Here is an 11,296-nt window from a genome sequence, read left to right on the forward strand (position 1 = left end):
GAAGAGATGACTTATGACAAAAGGGTTTTGGCAGATCAGCATGCACAATTGCTTCCACAACTAAATACGCAGCAAATGGCGATCTATGGAAGTGTTGTTTCCTGTATAGAAGCAGACAAACAGATTCTTATGTTCGTTTATGGCCATGGGGGTACTGGAAAGACATTCCTTTGGACAACTATTCTTTCTTTTTTCGATCAGTCAGAAAGGTTGTTCTTGCAGTCGCCGCTTCCGGAATAGCATCATTGCTTTTGCCTTCTGGAACCACAGCGCATTCGAGATTTAAGATACCAATTGATCTCGCCAGCAACAGATCGTGCGATATAAAAAAAAAGAACATCACTAGCGGATCTTATGAAACATACATCACTCATCATATGGAATGAAGCCCATATGAGTGATAGACGATGCTTTGAATATCTTGATAGATCTTTACGGGATGTACTTGACTGTGACGAGAAGCCATTCGGTGGTATTTCAGTCCTTCTTGGCGGTGACTTTCGACAAACACTACCCGTTTTGCCAAAAGGCACACGATCCCAAATCATAGATCTTACACTGCCAAACTCATATCTATGGAAGTTTTTCGACATTCAGATGTTGACCCAAAACATGAGGCTCAGTTCGAATGAGGACAGCAATCCGCAGATAATGTCAATAGCCTTCTTTGCTGAATGGCTACTTCAAATTGGTGAGGGCATGGTTGGACAGCATGATCCAGATGATCCGCGCGACACGTCTTTGATTCAGATCCCTCATTCATTGCTGATACCTTCAGCTCATGACTCGCTACAACAACTGATACATTTTGTATATGACACAAAATTACTTAACAATCCCACAGTAATCGATCTATCAACACGAGCAATTGTCTGTCCAACAAATGAGGCTGCTGATAATATCAACAACATCATCCTCAAATTAGTTGAAACAGATAGCAGGACATATAACAGTACGGATGCAATGGAACCAAACGGAAGACACACATCAGATTTAGAGGGATTGTTCCCCATAGAATACCTAAATCAATTGACTTTCCCAGGAATACCACCACACACATTGGAATTGAAGTTGAAGAGACCCATAATGTTAATCCGAAACATCAGGCAAAGAGATGGCTTATGTAATGGAACCAGACTAATTGTCACACAACTTCTGCCAGTAGTGATTGAGGCCACTATAATCACAGGGACATCCATCGGACAACGAGTCTATATACCTCGCATAAAGTTCATCCATAAACCATTAGATTTGCCCGTCTCATTTACACGAAAGCAATTTCCTGTTAAATTATGCTATGCAATGACGATCAACAAAATCCAAGGGCAGTCTCTGAAAAAAAAAATCGGTGTTTATCTGTCTATGCCTGTTTTCTCACATGGGTAGTTGTATGTAGCACTTTCCAGAGCAACTTCCCCTGATTCATTGAAGATCCTTATAGAAAGAGATGATGATACGTCGTACAATGAAACAAAAAATGTTGTGTATAGAGACTTATTACAAAAAATTACTGCAACTGAGGTGTCCCACATCATCACCGCATACTGTCATTCCGTTCATATCGTCATTTTACTATAGTCATTGAGTGTTACACACCAGCAAATGTTTATGTGTGTTACAGATATGTTGTAAATTACAGAAAAAATTATGATCTTTTACATACGCTCATTATATCTATTTAAAATGGAAACTTACTAACATATCTCACCTACTGTCAGAAACGAACAGCAAACAATGACCAGCATATCTGAATTGAAGCGCGATGGAATCGGAAGTCCAATAGAATTGAGGATTATTCGGAAATGGAGGCATGATGTCCGCCGATATGAAACCTGGTTTCTTGGGGTTGACAGATTTGTAAGTGAATAAAAGATAACGACACTACAATCTTTTATTAACCATCACACATATTGATTAATCAAAATATCAACCATATTATTTTTCTTCCACATGGAGATGCAATACAGATCTTAGGGCAACGTACGAACCAGTCATACATAGAATCGGTACTTAATGTATCGGAATGTTACACCATATCAAAATACAGTTGCCCTGAATTAGATAAATATCAAAAAGTATTAGAGAACAATTTTTACAAAGATGTTGGACTCAGCTCTGTTATAAAACCACTTGCAAATACAATAACCATCCCAGCTACTTGGTTTCGTTTTGCTTCTAAATCACAGCTAACAGAACTTGGAGAACATCCGTCATACTATCTAGGTACTATCATAATATACAAAACTGATTTTAAACATAGAAAGTAACCATTTATCTGTCCACCTTTTTAGATTTCATTGGTATGGTGTCCAAGATCAGAGACTGCACAAAACATGATGGCCAACCGTATGTTATTCTTATTCTGACTGATGACATGTACATCTAATAACACGTAATATATGACTCTAACAAAATCATGTCAGCAGCACTGGTGACAAAATAATTTCTGAATCTTTTAGAGGCAATGAGGTCCCAATAAATATATGGAAAGAATGCTTTACGAATCCTATGAAATTCAGTCGGAGTCTAATCATCCCACCCCCTGCTATGACAGTTGTGGCAGTCACAAATCTAAAGCCTTCACTTTCTAGAGGTCTGTTACCCATTTTTTTATATATCATAACCACAATATGATATATGTTATTTATTACAATTCAAGTTGTTATTGTAGGAACATTACGTCACGGATCCTCACATGCTACGCATGTATATGTAAATCCACAAATCCCAGAAACCATAGAATTGATGAATCTGTAAACACTTACAACCAACCAAAATATATAAATACATTTATCCCAAAAACAAGAATGACATCTACATCAACAACATTGCAGGTATAGTGGTCCATATCGACCATTAACAACACCATCAGGGATACCAGCCAACTTGAAGGAAATCAGAGAAAAATCACGATCACAACTCCTGGTAAAAGTACACAACCCTCACCTGAAAGATAACTTCAAGTCCGTTATAAACACTAACAATGTTGGTTACATACAGGACAAAACGTTTTTAGTGAAAGCATCCATTGCAGACATTGTGTTCCAAGACAAATGGTGTCAAATGATATGTCCAACCTGTAGGGATCCAATCTTCAAAAGGGGAACGAAATGGTACTGCGGTGCACACTCAAAGATCGAAAAACCCATACTAACGTACGTACTGACCTGTAACCCTACAACATATTATTGTATTACAAAACATAATAACAGATAAAAACATCGTGCAGCCACAAGTTCCATGTCACAATAAGCGATCCAACTGCCACGATGTCAGCAGTCATATCTAAAACATCATTTCGAAAGCTCATAAATTCAGACTCAGAGCATACGGTAGACGACAATATAGCTCTTGACAGAAAGACCTTACCAGTGGTGATCAGTCAGCACAGGGGGGAAACAAAGAACAATGTCTATTCAAATGCTAAAAACATCAATTGACAATAATGTACGGTTCATCATAATCGACATAGAGATACCAGTAACAAGTCAACCATCAGCTGTTCCAGCAACTCCATCACAACCTCCACTAACAAGGTCTGCATTGGAACACAACCCCCCTATGTCAGACACAACCAGAGGACAGACTGCGCGTACCCTCACTTTTACTACAAATGGTACATACACATACATAAACACACATATCACTTTCATTAAATCTCTGTTTATGATATTGTTGATTAACACCTTACAGATGAGCCGATGCCTTCAGCAGATGTCAAACGCGCCCGGAAAAAATAAACAGGCACCCATAAAATGACACCCCGTTCTTTTGTAACCTCTTCATGTTTTGCTATGTTTAAAACCGTCAACAACTAATATTATTGTGGTGTCTTAACCATATGTTAGTATATGTTAAACATATTTGCTTTTTGGGTTATTTAGTATTGTAATCGAATAGTAGGTTACCATATATGTCTTTAATCTGGATGGTTTGCCACATGTAGTATGCTTTTCTATTAATATATATATATATATATATATATATATATATATATATATATATATATATATATATATATATATATATATATATATATATATATATATATATGCCCTTTGTTTATTCTCTATTTATACCAAATACACAAAATTTGGTATAAAGGACATTCATTTCAATGGTACATGATTTTTAATAATATATCTTCTTTAATCGGATTATTCACGAATGATGACAACACTCTTCACAAACAAAAATTTTATACGCAACAACAAATATCCTAGCTTCATTCCAAAACAAAAATCATGCCATCCCCTAAAAACCCCAAGGTCGAAAGCTTAAACTACATTCTTATGGCACATGTTTTCCAAATATATATTCAGACTTAACAAAAAGCATATGAAAATTCATTACATGTTTTTCCCTGTTAACACACTTCCAACGAGACCATTAATTATCACAGATTTCAACTATAACACTACCTTTCCAAATATGAAATGACATAAAAAATATCAGACATTTTTTTTATAATGGTTCCAATGTTTAAAAGTTAAGTTACATCTTCCACTTTTAAAGAAGCCATCAATTACAACATTTTTGTATAAATATCATATAAAAACTAGTTAGACCATTTTTCCGATAACCAAATTGTGGGTTATCTTCTTTTCAATTTTTTACCTTTACAAAAAATTTAGAATATGTAACGGATAAACATCACCATTCCTACATCTAAACACTTACGTCAATCCTAAATAGCCTTACATCACCTACAATAAAAGGACATAGCAATCGATTGCAACCGGTTACGTACACCAAGAACCCTTTGCCCTTTCGCATCGCATTTAATACCCCTCTTCAACACTCAAGAGATTCGACATTCCCTATAAATCAACAAACCCCATAACATCTCCATACCACATCCAATCACACTACCCATCGGAAAACCAAAAGCAAAAACCACTTCCCACAAAATGAAACCGGCTGAAATGGAAAGCATCATTCATATGCTGATTGGCCAAGCGGGGGAAGAGCTAGTCGCTTTAACAAACCTCGAAAGCCATTTCTACTTCAACCAGGAGATGAAGAAGGAACTGCTAGAGAACATGAGCCGCTAGCTAAAGTACACCAACTACCTAGATATGAAGGACCTCATCAACAACAGTACGTACGTGGCATCAAAAAGAATCATGGCGATTTATAGTCTAAAGAAGGAAACTGAAACGACCATCCAGGAGCTCAGGAAACTACTCAAAACACTTCCAGAAGATGATCAACCATACATGGACTGATCAACAACAAGAAAATCACCAACTCTTTTGTCATCTTATTATCCATTGTCTCTTTAAATCGTTTCCTCTTTTGATGCTATGCTTATGAACAGATCCATGGTTCAGCCTTGTATTCACCTCTAAGAAATATAATCTATCGTTTATGTCTATTTTCTCATTCCATATATAAACCGTAATGCACACACACAATAAACCACATGTGAAGCATGTTTATGAAGTTTTCTTCTCCTGGAAATTGTCTATTCCGTTGTCAGGTACTAAACCGTACCTTTAGCTTTTCAACATAAAGTCAAAATTTTGTCACATTACTAACTCGCTTCAACATAAAAATAGATAAGAAAGACCAATCATGTATGTATTTACATTTGCATCTGTTTTATCTCCTCTACATAGAGAAAACAACAAACGAAAAACGTTTAATCCGACCCCCGCATCGCGGGGGCTCCCCTCTAGTTTGTATATTTCTATACAGTAAATACAACATTTCAAAGATTACTTTATGTGACTAACAAAATTATATTTCTATTTTTGAAATCTCATAAAAAACATTACATAAGGTTTTTTGGCTTAAGTACTCGATCCTCAACAACTTCTACAAACTACAATAGCAACATACATTTCTTTTTATCTATCACTAGCTATGTGATTTTTTTTACAAATTATAGCAACATACTTACCATGAAAAGAAAAAGTTTTAATTTTAAACAACTTAGTTTTTTTACTGGTAACAACAATATACAACATTTAATATCAACATTTTTGCCTCGATTTCTCTAAATATTAGTATTTGAACCATATCAGAAGTAGGCTAACAAGTTAGAATCTAAATTAGGAATGATCTTATTTCCTTGAATATCAGATTTACGGTATTATAGACAAATTTTTTATTTGATTTTTAAATGTTCAATGTAGTCGTATTTATATGGTAGAATCAAATTGCATAATTACAATTAAAAAAAATTTATTAAGCTTTGTATGTAGGTATCCAACAACAATAAATATATTTTTGAAAGAACATTGTTCAAAATAATTTGCATAATCTAAATATATGTTAATTTAGTTCATTTCATACACTTTCCTGTAACATTGGATTTTTTTTTGTCATTTACATTCAAAACATGAGTTATTAGAACAGACACCTTAGGTGCTTGATGAAATGTTTCAAAGAATCTAACATAACTTCACTAGGCTCACCTCACAACTAGGTATAAATTTTAGCTTTATTTTTTTCTAGATTTTTAGCATCATATGTTTTTGTTGTTTGCAACTTTATAGTGTTACATGCTTTTTTTGTCCCATCCTCAAGTTTTTCTATCCGACTCATAATAACAAGTTGTGTGCCAATTATATCTTTTGACATTTTCAATGAGTCATGGGCAATATCTAAATCAAGCAAACATAACTGTTTTTATATTTATTTGTTAAAATTTCTATATAATTAATATTGTGGGGGGTTGATACGGTTCATTTTGAAGAAACATAAATAAGTTTTTATTTTTTGAAATAAACAATTATATTTCACAATATAACCATAAAATAACAATGTATTTTGAAAGTATGTTGTCATATGTGACAAGAAATTTCATTCAACTAATAATACCAATAACCCTGATTTTTTTATAATTATTCTGCAGTATCTATATACATTTGTATTTTATTTATACATTCTCCCACATTTAACGCGGGTCATAATCTAGTTGCTATTATCAAAAGAAAAAGAATGAAGTACATTGCTAAACCTTATGGTCAAAAGAAATAAAGTATGATGTTATTATAAAATATATTTTGTAAGTTTCATGGTACATATTTGCTATAATCTGCAAGGAAATGCAAGTATATTGCTGCTACAAGTAAAAAAAAATAAAGTACATTAGACTATGTTGCTATTTCCTGCAATTTGCTCAAGCAAGAAATCATAAACATTACACCAAAATCAAGAAGCCGTAAAACCAAACACAACACTACAATCACCAAAGGCCATGACTAAATGCCTCGGGATTAGAAAATAAAAGGATTTGCAGAAGGACAAGACTAATGTTACAACTTAAAAAGTGAATCGATACGTAGAAGAAAAAAAATCAATAAAAGATGTAAGCCAACCTTATACATACGTGTATAATGATACTCAGAGATCCCATGCGGAGGGCCCGCCTAACCCGACTTCAGGCTCCGGGGTCAACAACTGCACCGCCAAAGAACCGCTAGCTTTGCTCTTCTTAACTTTCTTTTTTTTCTTTCCCACCGCCACATCATCATCATCATCATCATCCTCTCTCTTTTCATTTCTATTTTCTTTCTTCTCAGTAGCATCAATGTACACCATCTCATCAGCATCATCATGACGTACTTTCGCTACATCCTCGGTGTCAATGACGGATTTGTCCTTGGAGTCCCTTGATTTGCGCTTTGATTTGGGATCCATTGAAGGGGTATTTTCGTCCTTGTCTTTGTTTGTGGGCTTATCTGGCTGCTTGTGTTGTTTCATCTTTTGTCCCGTTTTTGCATCAACTACTGAATGATTATCATCCATTGCCTTCTTAATGACTTTATCCATCGGTCTGCCGTTGAATATGTGTAAGCTTGGGACCAGATTCTTTATCTGTATTAATTACTAGATAATTTATTTTTCTTCCCTTATTGGAAAACAATAAGAAAACTAGAAATATCATTCTTCACATTTTATTTAAACTTCATATCTTAGTTTTTTTTTACATTACATATGAAATGGGAGGAAAAAAAATTTATACTAATCTCTAAAGAGGTAGTAAGTGTAGTGGCATTACAATTTACAATGAAGAAAGTATGTTACCTTTTTGGTTAACACATCCTTGTCTGCAACCGGATTCCCAACTAGGTTCAGGTTTTTCAGGTTTGTGAATGAAGAAAGTATCTGTGATTCCAAAATGAAGCTCTTACCCATTAACTTCACAAGTAAATTAAAAAACCAAAAAACAAACAAAAAAAAACAAAAGAGCTTCAATAATTTGTAACCTTAAGATCTGACCACCTTGTGATCAGGTTGTTTCCCAAATCCAAATTTTGGATTTTTGTATTCCGACCCAACTCACTAGGGAGAGCCTGACACAAACAAAATCAGTATAACTATAACACCAATCTATAACTGAAACAGAATGCATAAACTGTTGTACGGATTAATGATTATTTGAATAATATTTGTAAAAAAAAGAGTAAATTACTGAAATTGTCCCTATGGTTTGGTCAAAATTGCACGTTTGGTCTCTAACTTTTTTTTTTGCACTCGGATCGTCCCTGTGGTTTGATTTATGTAAGGGACGAAAAATGCAACAAAATCAAACCACAGGACGATCTGAATGCAAAATAAAAAAGTTAGGGACCAAACGTGCAATTTTGACCAAACCATAGGGACGATTTCAGTAATTTACTCTAAAAAAAACTAATAGGAGTTAATCGAGAAAGTCTCTTTTATTCTGATTTAAGTCGTTCTTCCTGCATTAAGTAGAAAAGAAACATTTTTGTACATAACTTACCAGATTACATCTAGTTAAATAAAAAAGAAAGAAACAGTAGAACCTATAAGTAATAATGTTTAAAAAATGGCATGTGGGAAATCCAAGATGACATACTCTGATCTCATTGTGTGCAAGCCTGAGCTCTCTCAACTCCATACAATACTTGATTGAAGAATCTATCTCTTGGATTTTGCAGTTTGAAAGAGACAGCTACAGTCAAAGTCAACACATAAATCAACACTAGTGAGAATTTAAATATATATATATATATATATATATATATATATATATATATATATATATATATATATATCCAGGGAGATCCTAGGAACCCAAAATATTTAAATTGAAGTTATTTCTTAAGGACCTGTTTGTTACACAGGACAAAGCAAAACAATTTCGCCAACATTCGAGTAGAGCTGATGTCAATGAGGACAAAATTTTGCATTTTTTTTGTCCCAATCCCACCCAGAAAGGTGGAACAAAATGGGACATGAATTCATTCTCAATCTCATGCAAAAAGGACAGAAATGCCCTCCTCATCCAGAAAGGCTACTTACTTTTGTGATTGAATTAGCCTTGCCTAGACTTTCACCAATTTTAGAAATTGGATTCCTTGAGAGGACTGCAGGCAGGGCACACAAGCAGAAATCAGGTGGATTTAAAATGGGATTGATAATATCGACAATGATTAAATCAGAAAATCATTAGCTAAAATTTTAATGCTACAATCTTTATCAACTTCATATATCATCATACCTATGGTATTTAATTCTTTCATCTGATCAAGCCTGCAAATTGAAACAATCTCATTGTCTGCAAAGAAAAAACAAGTGTATATTGTATTAGTCTCCTACAGATAGATAGATAGATAGAAACAACATGAAAAAAAAAAAAAAAAAAGTAATCAAAGAAGAATTTGGTGTTGTATTACCATTCAAGATTAGTGCACGTAGCCTCACAAGACTGCTGACCTCCTCCATTGATTGAAGCATGTTGCTTCCAGCATTAAGTACCTGCTTCAATAAATAGTTTATAAATGTAGGCATCTGCTACAGCTAGATTACAATTATGTATGTTATTGTTCACCTATCAAGGTTATTTTGGTCTTTAAATAAGAAACCAAGAATGGAAATGAACTCCTTCCACCCTCTCAAGGAATGGTGAAATCCCCCAAGCATGGAATTTGAAAAAATATGATAAAATTTTATTCGGCAACCAAACATGTCATGGAATGGAATCTCGAATTCCATTTCCATTGAATTCAACCAAGCTTGTAAGAAGATGAAGAGGATTTGTGGATATATAAAGGGATGACTTATATGAGTTGTGCAAGAACAAAGGCGTTGTGTGAATACAGAACAGTAGAATGGAAAGAAAATCATAATCTTATTGACAGAAAATTGAAACAAATGCAATGCAACTCACCGTAAGACAAACACACCCTTCAATCCCTTTTAAGCTTCGAAGCTTGTTCTGCTTAACTGATAACCACTTCAGGTTCACACATGGCTTCAGACCCTAGTTTATCAATTACATGAAACCCACATTACTTGATGTTGACCGTTCTTATAAAAAAAAAAAAATCAAAAAGAAACAAATGTTCATTCTGGGATCGAACTGGTATCTTTCACGTTCGTGATTGATAGCGAAAACCATTATAATGTTATCAGGCGCCAGAATTTCGGCAAATTGTAGGACTCCTTGTACGTTTTAATGTAGTTGAATTTAACTTTCATTAGAAAATATAAAAAAATCAAAATCAATTTTAGGATTTCAAAAATCAAAGGCGTTGGCATCTAGGACCAAATGGATGCGTAAAGCTTACCTCAAGAGACGACAAATTGTTAAAGGTGAGGTCCAGTTTCTCCAATTTCTTGAATTCAGCCAAGCACGAAACCTAAGAAGAAATTTGAGGAATGGAAAACGTAAACATAAGTAGAGCAATGGATAGAAAATCAGCCAAATGCGGTATTGATTGAAGTGTGTACATCCGATAGAGCTCTGTGGGTGAAGGTAAAAGATGTAACGGCGTTAGGATCAGAGGTGTGATTCTCCTGCAAAACCTGTTTGGAGGTTAAGGCTTTCATTACGTCGGTGTGTTTTGTTTTCTGGTAAACCCTATTTCAGCTGGTATGGTTGTGTAAACGATACACCCCCCGTAGCCGCCGAGCCCAGAAACGGAAGAACGTTGCTATTTAAAGGAAGACCATTGTAGAAAAAACGTCAACTTTGAAATTGTTTATCTTTACATTTATATTTCTAAGCACATAACTACTCCAAAAGGACACAAAACATATTTTTTTTCTTTCTTTTCATAGGGTCTAAAACTTTTCCTAACTAAGAGGAAAAGATATAGGCCCATTGAGGGTGGATCTTATAACACTCAAACCTTGTGGCATCACATTTCTTTTTCATGTTATAACATGGTGTTAGATGAGAGAGAGAAAAAAAAAAAATAATAAAGAAAGGATTTGATTCGGTGTTGACTCATGTTCTCATTACCGCATCTCATAACATAAAGCAAGGTTGGGGCGGCGTTACCACCGCGTTTTTCCTAACTTACAATTTAGACGT

At 34.5% G+C, this 11,296-nt stretch overlaps 2 protein-coding genes across 2 annotated transcripts; one reads left to right on the plus strand and one right to left on the minus strand.

Moving 5' to 3' along the window:
- Positions 1–393: 393 nt before the first annotated feature.
- On the plus strand, positions 394–1,386 carry LOC145029831 (uncharacterized). Its single transcript, XM_078978285.1, has one exon. The coding sequence runs from the start codon at positions 394–396 to the stop codon at positions 1,384–1,386; it is 993 nt and encodes a 330-aa protein (XP_078834411.1).
- A 5,582-nt stretch (positions 1,387–6,968) lies between these two features.
- LOC145031108 (Leucine-rich repeat (LRR) family protein) lies at positions 6,969–10,942 on the minus strand. The gene is made up of 10 exons (XM_078979605.1): positions 10,711–10,942; positions 10,548–10,619; positions 10,148–10,240; positions 9,654–9,735; positions 9,479–9,535; positions 9,280–9,344; positions 8,834–8,929; positions 8,220–8,306; positions 8,038–8,118; positions 6,969–7,827 (listed from the first exon to the last, which is right to left on the minus strand). The coding sequence occupies exons 1-10, from the start codon at positions 10,807–10,809 to the stop codon at positions 7,354–7,356; spliced, it is 1,206 nt and encodes a 401-aa protein (XP_078835731.1). The 5' UTR covers positions 10,810–10,942; the 3' UTR covers positions 6,969–7,353.
- Between the last annotated feature and the right edge of the window lie 354 nt (positions 10,943–11,296).

The sequence above is a fragment of the Lactuca saligna genome, chromosome 2, assembly GCF_052625555.1.
Source record: "Lactuca saligna cultivar CGN05327 chromosome 2, ASM5262555v1, whole genome shotgun sequence".
In the NCBI taxonomy this organism is placed as follows: domain Eukaryota; kingdom Viridiplantae; phylum Streptophyta; class Magnoliopsida; order Asterales; family Asteraceae; genus Lactuca; species Lactuca saligna.

Coding starts and splice junctions, on each gene's coding strand:
- LOC145029831 (XM_078978285.1), top strand. CDS start 394: ATGAGTGATAGACGATGCTTTGAATATCTTGATAGATCTTTACGGGAT.
- LOC145031108 (XM_078979605.1), bottom strand. CDS start 10,809: ATGAAAGCCTTAACCTCCAAACAGGTTTTGCAGGAGAATCACACCTCT. Junction 10,241..10,547: donor ACAATTTGTCGTCTCTTGAG/GTAAGCTTTACG, acceptor TTGATAAACTAG/GGTCTGAAGCCATGTGTGAA. Junction 9,536..9,653: donor ACGTGCACTAATCTTGAATG/GTAATACAACAC, acceptor TTTTCTTTGCAG/ACAATGAGATTGTTTCAATT.